The 14,137-nt window shown below is 37.0% G+C and overlaps 1 protein-coding gene across 6 annotated transcripts in view; it reads left to right on the top strand.

The window, feature by feature from the left end:
* VPS13B (vacuolar protein sorting 13 homolog B) overlaps positions 1 to 14,137 on the top strand; it is a 786,697-nt gene that overhangs the window by 611,632 nt on the left and 160,928 nt on the right. For all 6 annotated transcript variants that reach the window (XM_018058289.1, XM_018058286.1, XM_018058288.1 and 3 more), the window contains 3 exons: positions 10,843 to 11,045; positions 13,389 to 13,596; positions 13,876 to 14,060. In XM_018058289.1, coding sequence (XP_017913778.1) covers positions 10,843 to 11,045; positions 13,389 to 13,596; positions 13,876 to 14,060 — 596 coding nt within the window. The remainder of the gene's footprint in view (positions 1 to 10,842; positions 11,046 to 13,388; positions 13,597 to 13,875; positions 14,061 to 14,137) is intronic.

The following is a 14,137-nucleotide window of genomic DNA, read 5'->3' on the forward strand; positions in this document are numbered from 1 at the left end:
GCTGGAAAGAGGCAGACACTCTTAATCCCAGCCCTGCTACTTGCTGGCAGTTGATCCTGGTAAAAGTTACAACACAGCTCATTTCCAAAATAAAGGCAAAAACACTTAATCCACAGGGCTGTTGAGCGGATTAAGTGAGATAATGTATACACAGTACTCCACACATTCCTTGGCACAAATTTATTAAATTCCTCAATAAATATTTGTGTTTTTTGTATCTTCCTCCCCTTCACTCTCCCATCTCAGTCATACCCCATGAATGCTGAGGTTGTAGAGCATTTAATTTTAGAGCTGAAAACTGTCTCAGAGATCATCCTCTCCTTTATCAGGAACACTTTTTATCCAGCTCCATCATCCACACATGCTGTATTTAGGATAAAATAGCTAACTTGACTGTACCAACTTGATATGACTGTAGCCAAGCCGTGTCTCCAACAAATTCATTTAAGTTTCTTCCAGGATTTTTGAAATACTGAACATACCTCATGGACCAGCATTACTATATGGGATTCCTTGCGTATCAGAGAACCCTAGGTTGAGGCCCGTTGAGCTAGTCTGAACTCCCTTACTTAAGGATGCCGAGATTAAGTGATTTGTCCAGGGGTACTCCAGGGTGCAGGGGGAGCAATAACACATGTCTCCTAGCCTCTGGTTTCTATTAAACCAGTCTAAAAACCTGGATCACGTAGATGAATATCGGTTTCTAAGCCATTGCAGTGAATCGCTTAGGAAGCCATTTTGTTTTCAACAGTGTTTTGATACCAGTTATTCTGTTCATGTGACTGACTTAAAAAAAATTAATCCACCAGCAGTTTCCTCATTAGGTTAACTAGCTACTATGTTCATCCAAGAATCTTTCAAAGTATATATTTACAGTTATTCTTTCCTCTGTAAGCAGATTGTTACACTTTCCAGTATGCACAGATTTCTTAGTCTGCTTTTTTTAAATATAGCTGCATGATCCAGTCAAGTTTTACTTTCCTAATAAACTGACACAACTGTAAAAACAGTAAGCATGGTGGCAGATTGGAGGGGAAGAAAGAGGCAAAGCATATCCACCATCTCCCTTTGGCATGTTCAGTTTAGTTTTTCTAGGATCTGAGAGTTCTAAAACATTTCTCCAAACAATACCTTTTCCAGACAAGTGAAGGTCAAAGTCATGTCTGATTCTTTGAGACCCCATGGACTATAAATAAAGTCCATGGAATTCTCCAGGCCAGAATACTAGAGTGGGTAGCCTTTCCCAGGCCAAGTATAAATAGCCTTTCTGCCTTTCTTTATATGAAAAAAAAAAAATCTTTTCCTGCTGCTTATCATTTTCTCATGTCCAGAGAATAGGTTTGGATTAGACTAGAAGTTCCAGCTTTTACTTATCGATGAGGCCTAGATGAGAGTTCCTGGAAATCTCACTGATGGAAAATCATCAGGTGCTTCAGAGAAGGGACCTGTGTTAGCAGGCTGACTACCCAACCGGACTCTCATTTTGAGAGCTAGACTTTTTAGTAACTTTGTTGGAAAGAACATCCCTGTCAGCTTAAACAGTGGTGTTCATGTAGTTCTCTAACAGTTTTGTTATATTTTGTTTCATACCTTAATCTTATCCTATATTACAAATTTAATAACATACAGATACAGGCATATTACAAAATAGGATGTAATTAAATAAGATCTGAACCACTTACATATTCTGATCAAAAGGGGAAAAACCAGCTATTTTCATGATTAGAATACCCAAGTGCAAGGATTTCCCTGGCAGTCCAGTGGCTAAGACTCTGTGCTTCCATTGCAGGGTGCACAGGTTTGATCCCTGGTCAGGGAACTAAGATGTCGCATGGCACACCCCCCAAAAAAATAAATATACTCAAGTGCCTTTTTTTTCTTTATGCTTCAACATAATTAGTTGAAGGAATTAGAAACGAAAAGATTTCTAATCATCTCTTTCGTGGACCAGACTTAAACAGAATTTTTTTTCTTCTAGTCATCTAATCACTTACAGTCATCTCTTTACATACCATACTCTTAAAATTTTTCCTTTCTCACTTTCTGAGTAATCCTCATGCTTCACTAGTATGCAAATTGACTTCTGGATGTATCTAACAATGCTTGCTGATTTTCTAGTAACCGTAGATTATTTCCAGCTAGATAGAAATACCTGGATATGCTTTGCTAGCACATGTCATCACTGAGTACTCTTTCTGTTGATGTATAGAAGCCTGATGTAGCCCGCACTTTGCACAGTCAGCAGGTAGATAGTAGGCTCCTTGCTAAAGATCTAGCAGAGATTGACGAGGTAGGGCTGGCAGCATTTTGTAAACATTCTCCAAAACAAGTGGTTTGCATTTATTAGTCTTCTGAAGGAGTATTTTAAAGGTCAGGTAACTATTTGTTCCTTGAACTGAATTTTTACACTCAATGAAAAGTATGTCAATATGCAAACAAACCAAGATTATTTCTGTTTATCATACCAATTGTTTCTGAAATTAACTTCTCCATGTTGATACACCTCATTTTCTTTAATTAAGTATCTGCCATTAGTTTCTTACAACTGAAATTAAATATATAAATACAGATCTTTGGACGAGGCCAGTGGAAGAGTCAGGCAGAGAAGCAGTCTATTGAATGTAAGGAGGTAGAGAGAAGAGGGGATATGTTTGGTCAAAAATGACCTGATCCCACAGTTGCAGAAAGCAAGACAGGATCCTGGGTTGTATCCTGGGACAAGAAAAGGACATGAAGGGAGAAACTGGTAAAATTTATATAAGGTTTATTAGTAGTGTTGTATCAATATTAATTTTCTGGCTTCTGAGAATAGTACTATAGTTTATATGAGTTGTTAACAGTAAGGGAAACTAAATGAAAGACATCAATTTTGTGGAAAGCTTGAAATTATTTCAAAATTAAATTTTACAAAATGACCTGATCAGTGATTGCATAAATAGCTTTAATAATATCCATGTCTTTTAAAATATTCGGGCTTTTAAATTTTGTGATTATTCTAAATCTTATAATTTTGCAGCATATTTCTTTATTTTCTTTTCTCATTATTTTTGGAAATTTAGGGGGAAATTAAAAGTATAGAAAATGTAAAGATAACACATCAAATGCCTATATACTCTTGAGCTAGAACAGATGTAAGCATCTTATCCTATTTGCTATATGTGAACACACAGGTGCAGGGGAGTGGTAAAACTTCAAAATTTATTCAACTTTTTCCAGTGTTTCAATGCTAAGAAGTTTGGTGGGTTTGTTATCATTTTTACTTGTAGTCATTTTGTCCCACCTTAGTCCATTAGGAAGAAGATTAACACATTGCCTTTAACTCACTTTCTGTTGCCATTTATTCCAGATTTTGAATGGATAAGTATCCATCTTAAATGAACTCTGAGTATTCTCTGTGGCTTTGGGTTTATATGTGTGGTGATATATAAAATAAGATTCATTTCATCCCAAAGAAGATATTTAGTATGTTTCCTAATGGGAAAAAAAAACAAAGAAAACAAAAAGGAAGGGATGATGTCCCATAGGCCAGCTTCTCACAGAGTAAAAGAAAGGGGAAAGGAGAATTAATAACCCTGTCTTTAGTCCCAGGGATTATTTTCATATTTTGTGGTAAAAGTGTGAACTTTGGTTTACCATTTATAAATGACTCTGAAATTTATCACCACTCTTTCTTATGAAGTGATCACCATAATCTCTTATTACTAGTCATTTACACTAAGATTAAAACCACTTGAACTAATATATTTTTCTCTTATTTTATTGTAGCTTTTTAAAAATGTAGCAGGAAATGTTCAGAAGGAAATGGAGGCTCTATTTTAAACTTAAAAACCGGTACTTGTGGGTTAACCTTTCTGTGATCCCACAAGTAACTGGATCTCCTCATCGAGGAGCAAAGCCACAGCTTTGGTGTGTGTAGCAGGTGTAGTGGACAGGTAGGCACGTGGGGATAAGTTAAATTACTTGCTTAAGTCTCAGGAGTAAGCCACACCTAATTTGCTTGTAGGTGTAAGACATGAAAGAGAAGAAAGGAGACAGAAGGGACCCGGTAGGGCACATTTATGTCTACAGGTCATGTGTTTGCATAATGGCTTTAGGCAATGCCTGTTCCTACATCCTCACTGGCAACATTAGTTTCTTAATTCTCCGTATCCTCTGTGAGTTCAAACTCATGATCAGTGCTGGTAGACTTGAGAAATAGGCTGGAGGGGCCTCCCAGGTGGTGCTTCTGGAGAAGAACCCACCTGCCAATGCAGGAGAATTAAGAGATGCAGGTTCAATCCGTAAGTCAGGAAGATCTCCTGGAGGAGGACATGGCAACCCACTCCAGTATTCTTACCTGGAGAATCCCATGCACAGAGAAGCCTGGCGGGCTGCAGTCCATAGGGTAGCAAAGAGTCGGAAATGACTGAAATGACTTAGTATGTATGTATGTAAGGATTAGAAAAAGTAAGAATAGAGGGAGGGGTAGGCTATTAGGGAAGTGAAGAGGAAAAGAAAATAACAGGGCCTTACAGAAAAGGTGTTCAATTACATATTTGATTTAGAGTGAAAGAACAGACAGCAGATAAAATGAATAAAAAGCAAAAACAAAGATTTGTATGATAATAGAGTCAATATTGCTTAACAGAGTCAATATTATACATATTGTTGGTTGTCTTTTTTTTTCCCTCTCATATTTAGTGAGATCTCAGAACTTGAAGCTGACAAATTGAGGCTTGAGGCTAACAAATGGCAAAATCTTGTGATGTAGAAGAGAATGGCAAAGCATTCACTTTATCTTTGTGTATACTCCACCATATGGTAGATAACCAGTAAATTTTGGTTCAATGACGAATACATGCCTGATACATAAATATCAAGTTAGAAGTTTTCCAGGATATCCAAATTCTTTATAGACAAGTTAGAAGCATGGGAGTAGCACTTATTTAAGAAATGAGGCATAGTTATGAATAATGTCCTAAGAAATTATCCTTAAAGCCATGATAGTAAAGAAGTTCACTGAAAAGGTGGCTGCCAGCAGCCTTCATTTTCTTGACTTCAAAACCGGAAAGCAACGGTTTCTTTCCCCAAAGTAGTATTGTGCCTCACTGTGTGTGTGTGTGTGTGTGTGTGTGTGTGATTTGTGCCTCACTCTGTGTGTGTGTGTGATTTGTGCCTCACTGTGTGTGTGTGTGTGTGTGTGTGTGTGTGTGTGGTTTCTTTCCCCAAAGTACTACTGTGCCTCACTCTGTGTGTGGGGGGGGGGGATTTGTGCCTCACTCTGTGTGTGTGTGTGTGTGTGTGTGTGTGTGTGTGTGTGATTTGTGCCTCTGTGTGTGTGTGTGTATGATTTGTGCCTCACTCTGTGTGTGGGGGGGGGATTTGTGCCTCACTCTGTGTGTGTGTGTGTGTGTGATTTGTGCCTCACTCTGTGTGTATGTGTGGTTTCTTTCCCCAAAGTATTTCTGTGCCTCACTCTGTGTGTGTGCGCATGTGTGTGTGTGTGCGCATGCGCGTGCACACGCACCTCTAGTCCATCAGCTGGAGTGGGTTGCCATTTCCCCCTCCAAGGGATCTTCCCAACCCGGGGACTGAACCCGCATCTCCCTTGTCTGCTGTGTTGCGGGCAGATTCTTTACCAGCTGAGCCTCACTGTTTTTCATTAAATCTCATGTTCATTCTTGAACCAGATCAAACTCCAGTGAGAATCAAAGCTGAAAATCTAGAAAGTTCAGCAGGTTCCTAGCCCTATGAGTCTACTTTGTAGAAAACTAGTTATCAAATTCTGCTATTACTAAAATACAGCTGTAGCTGGGTCAGCACCTGACTCAACTGCAAGGTCTCTTGAGTTTCAGTCGTAGTGTGTCTCTTCTTGCCTTCCTCAGTGCGCTCCAGAGTCTGATCCCCCTTTCTCCCTGTTTCAGGCTCCCAGATGTTTGCCTGACCATTCATTCACTGTATCTGGGCCATTTTCCCAAGATCTCAGTCCCTACCGTTATCTTTACTTGCCCAGGAGTTCTAGGTGTCTTTTTCTCTCTACCTGAGCAAAAACGAATAGAATTTGTATGACAGTAGGAAGATGTTCATGTGTTGAGCAGTGTATACAGTAACACAAAGGCTGTCAACATTTCAATTTTTTTAATGTAAAAATGCAAGTCTAGAATTTTTTCTTACATCCCCTCCTCACTCTAGTAATAAATACTTCTAGCTGTGTAATGTTAGGGAGTTAAGAAAAACCTTCCACCAAAACAGCGTTCTTTGAGAAGTAAGCACTTTCTGAGGAATACATAGTAAATTTTGTCATTCCAGTTCTTCTCTTTTTTTTAAGGCAAAACCACAGAAACTAATTTAGACAGTATAGGATCAGTATTTTGAGGTCATTGCTGCATATTAGAAATGACTAATAAGGTTCAAATTCTGTATGTATGTATGAAGTTACGTTGACAAAGAAAATTTTATGTGCTTACAAATATCTTTGTATAAATGAAAAGTGCTATAGAGAGAGTGAGAAAGGTAATGTTCATATGTATGCTCCAGACAAAATGTTGTCAAGCCTGTTCTTAGTGAGACTTTCAGGAATAAATATCAGCCCTTTCTTTTGATAGTTTTTTTTTTTTTTTTTTGGTAGATGATTACCTTTGCTTTAATAAAGTTGTCCTTTATGTCTGTCTTAGTTCTTTTGCTTTAATTTTGACCATTCTCTCCAAGTGATGTTTTGGGGATGATTAGAAATGAGTACATCTGAAGGAATACTCTGTAGGTTTCTCACTATCATAGGAAGAGATTACAAATAAGAAAAGGGACTATGCATTTAAAGTGGATAACCAACAAGGATGTACTGAACAGCATAGGACCTCTACTCAATTTTATGTGGCAACCTGGATGTTTGAGGGAAAATGGATACACGTGTATATGTATGACCGAGTCCTGTTGTTGTTCCCGTGAAACCATCACAACATTGTTTGTAATTGACTACACACTAATGCAAAATAGAGAGTTAAAAAAAGAGAGAATAGGCTAGAAACCAAATTCTTTGGTTTGGGATTAGAACTAGAGGTATCAGTATGAATTCATTTAATGTACTTACTGATACAGAAATATTGATGTGTGTGTGTACATGTCCAGTAAACACACATGTACTTCTTAGCCCACTCTGCTGAGAGGCTCTAGGAGCAGTGACACCCTAGCAGCAGTGAGCATACCTACCACCCAGATTTTGGTTTCTAGCTACCGTTCTTTAGCAAAAGAAGTCAAAGCTCTGCAGAAATGACTAATGCTAGAGATGGGATGGGGAAAAAAATACTATTGAGCCTGAAACATCTTGTGGCCAGAAAATAAAGAAGTTATCAAAAAATAATAGGGATATATCAGAATGACATGGAAATCAACTTGAAGGGATTCCCAATGGCCAAAAATTTAAGCAACAAAGTAAAATAATGAAAGTATTAGATTAGTGCTCATAAAATTGATATCCATGAGTCCATACTGGTATAAATAAATAATTGAACTAATAAAGAGGGTAGAAGGGACAGTTCTTTTTACTGTAGAATGAAAGTGAAAGTGAAGTCGCTCAGTCGTGTCTGATTCTTTGCAACCCCATGGACTGTGTAGCCTACCTGGCTCCTCCGTCCATGGGATTTTCAGGCAAGAATACTGGAGTGGCTTGCTATTTCCTTCTCCAGGAGATGTTCCCAACCCAGGGATTGAACCTGGGTCTCCCGCATTGCAGGCAGACACTTTACCATCTGAGCCACCAGGGAATTAGCTAATAAATGTAGAAGAATAAGAGAAATTGAAGATTAACATTACCAGACACCACAGTGATAACTGTTGCAAGCAAGAACCATTGATGAATGCTACTAACTTAGTGACTGAAAGTTTGATGTAAAAGAGGATACATGGATAATCCCCAGATACCTCTCCACAAGATAACTATTATTTACATATGGAAAAATGACAGTGGTGAAAGCTGATAGATACCACTTTACCTATGTTATGAAGATTAATATTACCAGCAGTTAGTAAAACATCAGTATCACTCCACTATGATGCACTGAAGAAGATATCACTTCTCTGGTATTCTTACCAAAAATGCATAACCTCATTCTAATGAGAAAACACCAGATAAATCCAATTTGAGAGATTCTGCAAGATGATGGCCTGGACTGTTTAAGAGAATCAAGGTCATGAAAGACAAAAAAAAAAAAAAAACCTAGAGGATCTGTCACTAATTAAAGAAAGCTAAGGATTCTAGATTGGATCCTGGGTCAGAAGAAGGACTTTAGTGAGGGAAATGGCAAAATTTAAATAAGATCTGTAGGGTACTTAATAGTGTTATGCCATTGTGAATTTCCTGATATCAGTATTTGTTTTATAGTTACATAGCTGGGTGAAAGATATATGAGGACTCTGTATATTTTTGAAACTTTTTAGTAAAGTGAAACAAAGTGAAAGTGAAAGTGAAGTCGTGTCCGACTCTTTGTGACCCCATGGACCGTAGCCTACCAGGCTCCTCAGTCCATGGAAATTTTCCAGACAAGAGTATGGAAGTGGAGTACCATTTCCTTCTCCAGGGGATCTTCCCGACCCAGGGATTGAACCCAGGTCTCCCGCATTGCTGGCAGGTGCTTTACTGACTGAGCCACCATGGAAGTCTACTTTTTAGTAGGTCTCACATTATTTCAAAACAAAAAGGGTTTTGTGTGTGGTTTTCTTTTTAAGAGGAAGTGACTTGGAAAGATGGTTTCTAAGGTCTCTTCCACCCAGCCTTTCTATTACATGATATAATTAATACAAAAGGAAGAATGGCAGAGAGGTAAGCACTTTTCTTTCTTGTCTGTCAATTAAATATATCGCGACAGCTGAAAATAAGATCAGATTCTAAACTGTCAATTTAGTACAGTGGGATCTGTCCTGAATAACTATCATTGTGCCTAGTCCTGTACTGCAGGAGATGGTCCTTGCCTCTGGGATGCTCAGAGTCTGCTGGTAAAGTAGATGTGGTCTTTCCTTTCAGTCTTAGATTAGCAAGGTCTCTCTCCTTTGGTGTTTTAAAAGAATAGAGTTAGATAGAATGATATAGAAATTGATAAGTGTTAGAAATGTATCTAAGAGTGAGCCCTCAAAATGGGCCCCAGATTTATCCAATCCGGGTGCCTGATGAGAATGATAAACACTAAATAAGATTTTAAAACCTAGAAGACCTTTAACACTTCCTGTGTGAAGGACTAATCGGGCATTCACATTAAGATTGTTGTTGTTAGTTGCTCAGTTGTGTCCGACTCTTTGTGACGACCCCCTGGACTGTAGTCTGCCAGGCTCCTCTGTCCATGGAATTCTCCACCAGATAATGGGGTATTTCATTGTAGGGTAGTATGAAGATGCATGTATTCATATTTGAGAATAATGGGTATTGTAATTCTGACATTTCTTTAATGCTCATTTGCTAGATGATTGTACTCAATTAAGCCCTACCTTTATAATCCCATTATGACAAATTTCTGAATAAGGAATTGATATGTTTCATTTAGCAAGTACTTACTGTTGAGAATTAAACATTTTAGGAAATATAATGCAGGTAAGTCAGAAGTCATTCTATCTCTCCGTTAATAAAGATGATTGTTGATTCTTGTGTATTTGAGGGCTTATTCTGAATTTTTTAATTTACTGTTCTTTTTTTTTAAGCGAAGTGTAGAAAATTATGTAAGTGAAACGGAAGTCTTATTGCCACAATACATTTGATGAACAAGTTTAAGAAGTTGATTTCCACCGTCACGATTTTTAACAAAAGTCTTTAACCCTAGCATTCTTGTGAATGTGATTATCTTCCATGGAAGGTTAGAAGTTGCATGGTGTGTCTTATTTCTAAAGTAGGAACATACAACATACATGCAGTTTTCAAGTCTCCACAGAATTTAAAAAGCCAACGTGGTTATCGTACTTTGAAACATGTATACTGTGGGTCTAAGGTGTTTTTTAATCTTTCATCTCTTTTAAGGATCAAATATCATTAGAAAAATAAGCCATGGACATTACAAATGTGGTCTGGTGAAATTCAATATTCACAATGACAATTCAGAATATGAACTCCTTAGGGGAAAGTTAACCCACCACTCTGACTTTTCATCCAAATATCTTAAAGTGTGCCATTGGTTTTATGAAAAGGTTTTGATCTACACTTCTAGTTTAAGTTCAAAAGAAAAGCTCCATTTTAAAGTGTATTCCTTTTCTGGATATATTTACTTTGAACTATAGCATATAGTTTTTCCCATAAATCTAACCTGCCACTATCTGTTTTTAAAACTTTGTAAACTTCAAGTGGTTATGATGTGTGAAGTTTGGATTAAACTAAATTTTTTAGAAAACACATGTTATATATTTTGATTGTTTTGAATTTTAACATGAGCCAGTCAAAAACTTGAGTGTCTAGCAAAGTAATATACTGTACTCTGTTACTCTAAGAAATCACAGAAAATTGCCCTCTCCCATCATGTTAACAATAGACAAATGAAGCAGCTGTTCTCATTCTTAATGTAGTTGTTTGAAAAACTTGCGCAGTTTAATGAAAATGTCTCTACTCATAAAACTTAAAATGCTCACACATGGAAAAAGTCATAATGTTTTGGCAAATATTGCTTTGTTAGGAATGTGAATAAGGTATACCTGCTTCATAGCTAGAATTCTAAATAAATGGCATGAAACTGTGGGGAAAAGCCAACTGAAAAGAAAACTGACAAAGGATGAATTGACACTCTTAAAAAATACAGATAATTCTTGCCCAATCGTACACTCTTTTTCTTGACAAGGAAGACTTATATTATCTACCTCTCTCCATCTCTTCTTTTTTTTTTTTTAACCCCCTAGGTGTGATTCTTGGTTCATCTTTTCTACTCAGCGTAAATGATTTTCTCCTTAAAACGTGTCTCAAAGAAAGAAGTCGGATTCTAATAGGACCGTGTTGTGCTACTGCCAATTTGGAAGCTAAATGGTGTAAACACAGTGGCGATCCAGGCCCAGAACAGTCCATACCAAAAATATCCATTGATTTAAGAGGAGGTCTGCTACAGGTCTGTGGGGATTGGCCCTATTTTTCCCACAAGTTTTAAACTAGCCTTTGTTCATTTTTTTGAACTGTTTCATTAAATTTTAAACTTAGTGTGGTAAGAAAGGGTATTATTGGATTGGTGATTTGCTAAACTTGTTTAACAGCTTTATTGAGACATAATTCACAAACCATACAATTCACCTAATTAGAGTATACAATTCAGTGATTTTGTTAATATATTCACAGAGTCATGTGGTCATCACAACAATCCATTTTAAAATATTCTCACACACCTACCTCCAAAACCCTTCAACCATTCACACTCCCCATCATCCTCTGATCCCCTCCCCAGAACTAGGAGATCACTACTTTCTATCTCTGACTCTTCTGAACATTTCATATAAATGGAATTATATGAAATGCGGTCTTTTGTGAAGAGCTGCTTTCACTTAGCATGTTTTCAAGGTTCATTCATGTTTCTGCAGGTACCAGTACTTTATTCCTTTTTACAACCAAATAATACTCCACTGTATTGATGTACCTCATTTTATTTATCCATTCAGCAGTTGATGGATGTTTAGATTCCATCCACTTTTGGCTATTATGAATAATGCTGCTATGAATATTTGTACATAAGTATTGTGAGGACATGTTTGGAATTGCTGAATCAGTAAACTTTTTCCTAATGCGTAGACTTTTCTACTCTAAAGTAGTCAGTCTGTCTCAGGCAGTATCATCAGTAATATATGAGCCATTTCCTAATGACATGTTGTTTAGCTGTTATGCTGTCTGATGACTAACATGACATACAACTTCACACTGCAATGTTTTATGCATTTGATTTGCAGCCAAGTGTAGAATGTGTGAGGTTATCCAATTTATTTCTTGATAATTTTCTATTTGGATAGAATTTGAAGGGTTTTTTCGTATGATTTGATGTCCCCCAAATGTGACACAAATCTAAAAAGCTTGAGAAATTCAGAGTTATAGAAAGTGGAAATGACTAATTTGTTAATAGTTGAGGCATATTAAATATGAATTTCTTGTTTTCATCTAAAAGCTGTCTTGCCTCCACTGTTTCACCAGTTTTCTTACTGACACAGAGCTCGATGTGGGCAGAACCCATTAACTTACTGCTTTATATTGGTCTGGAAATTTTTAGTATCTGTTATAAATCTTCATATATTTACTAAGCTTGTGATTATGTGGTTTTGTCAAGAATATTAATTGCATTACCATTTTTCCAAGGAAGCAAAGTAACTCCACATTAAAAGAAGAATAAAAGCAAAACAAAGTATATAATCTCTGCATTATAAAGCCTCTTGACATTTTAAAAGCTGGAGCATGGTATTTTACTCGCCAACTTGACTTTTCACCCATCACTGTTTTTTTGGGATTCAATACAAATAAGATTGATGAGGAAAAAACAGACTTAGTATCCTATCTCTTACCTTCATTTCTGAGATGCCTTAATTCCAGAGGTAGGACTTAAACTTAGGGTTTAAAACTTGCCCACGAAGCATAGGCTTATTCTTTTCTACCTTTGTATGTTCTTTTCTTCTTTTCTGTATTACCTGATTCTATTGGAAATTACGGTTGTAATGCTTTCACCCAAAATGTTCGGAGAAATTCAACGTTATTAAATGCTTGAGTCCTCTGACATTAATCACTATTCCCCACTGGTCATCCTTCTGTTATAGACTAAGTCTTCACCTGCAGAAAAAGGGAAGGTGATCCTCTCTGGTAGATGAAGTAGCAAGAGTTTGTTCTGAAACTCTACTGAAGCTCCTGTGCAGTTGGTTCTCAAGGGCTGTGCTGGTTGGTACTTTCTCACTAAACACTGAAGTTGGGAGCCTTTTAAGTTCAAGCTCATTGAGCATCTTCCTTCTCTTTTTGTCTGAAGAGTGAAAAGTACGAAGAAAGGAACCCTAATAGCAGGATGTGTTCATGTAATCTCATGACAAAATAAAAGCTATTCTACAAACCTATTATTATTAACATTTTGACCTGAAAGGATCTCCATTGCTTCTCTCATACTGTATTCAGTGTTCTTTTCCCACTTAACTAAGTTAATTCATAAATATTACCTCTGATCTACATAATTTTATTATCAATTCAGCATTTAAAATTGATTGCTACCCACACATTACAGGATTTGCTTGATTTTCTTGTTTCTATGTATTTGCCCAAGAATAGAATTTCATCCCAAAGGTCAGTTGCTTCTCAAAAATTACAGGTTGATTATTATCAGTAATTAAAATAAATGTAATTATCGTCTCGAACTAGTTCAAATATAATTGTACCTAATTATCCTCATGAGATATCTGTATTTAAAGCCAGTAAAATTTTTCATATGATTTTAAAGGTTTTCTGGGGTCAAGAACATTTGAATTGCTTAGTTCTTCTACACGAACTACTCAGTGGATACCTTAACGAGGAGGGAAATTTTGAAGCACAAGTTTCTGAAGCAGTTCCACAAATGCCTTCTCCTTTGGAAAAAAATCAGATATTTAAAAGTGAACAAAGTTCAGATGACCTACGGACAGGTCTATTTCAATATATACGGGATGCTGGTAAGTAGCGATAGCCTCACTATGATTGTGTGTTTACATCCATATTAAGTAAATGATAACAGTTCAGCATCACTTGAAAACTAAGTGCATAGAATACCTGTCGTACCTTTCAGTCTCTCTTAAGGGAAGATTCTTGATTTGTTCCTCTCTTAAACCATTTAAACATGATCAGCTAGCTTCTTTATATTCTTTTCTTTTATATTCATAATTTGTTCTTGCTTTAATAAACCAACATGACCACTTCAGAAGCATACAATTAATTATACTTTCATTTAACAGAACCTTTGAAAATGCCTGGTGTCTATGAAGTCTTGTTTTACAATGAAACTGAAGATAGCCCAGGGATGATGCTATGGAGATACCCAGAACCTAGAGTGCTCACCCTTGTACGCATAACTCCCGTGCCCTTCAACACCACCGAAGATCCAGACATTAGCACAGCAGACCTTGGTGACATGCTGCAGGTTTGGAATGACTCTTCATTTCAAAATAAAAACACTGTGGGAAGGCGCTGATTAGATAATTGGAAAAATATTGGGAG

This window comes from Capra hircus, chromosome 14 (assembly GCF_001704415.2).
Source record: "Capra hircus breed San Clemente chromosome 14, ASM170441v1, whole genome shotgun sequence".
In the NCBI taxonomy this organism is placed as follows: domain Eukaryota; kingdom Metazoa; phylum Chordata; class Mammalia; order Artiodactyla; family Bovidae; genus Capra; species Capra hircus.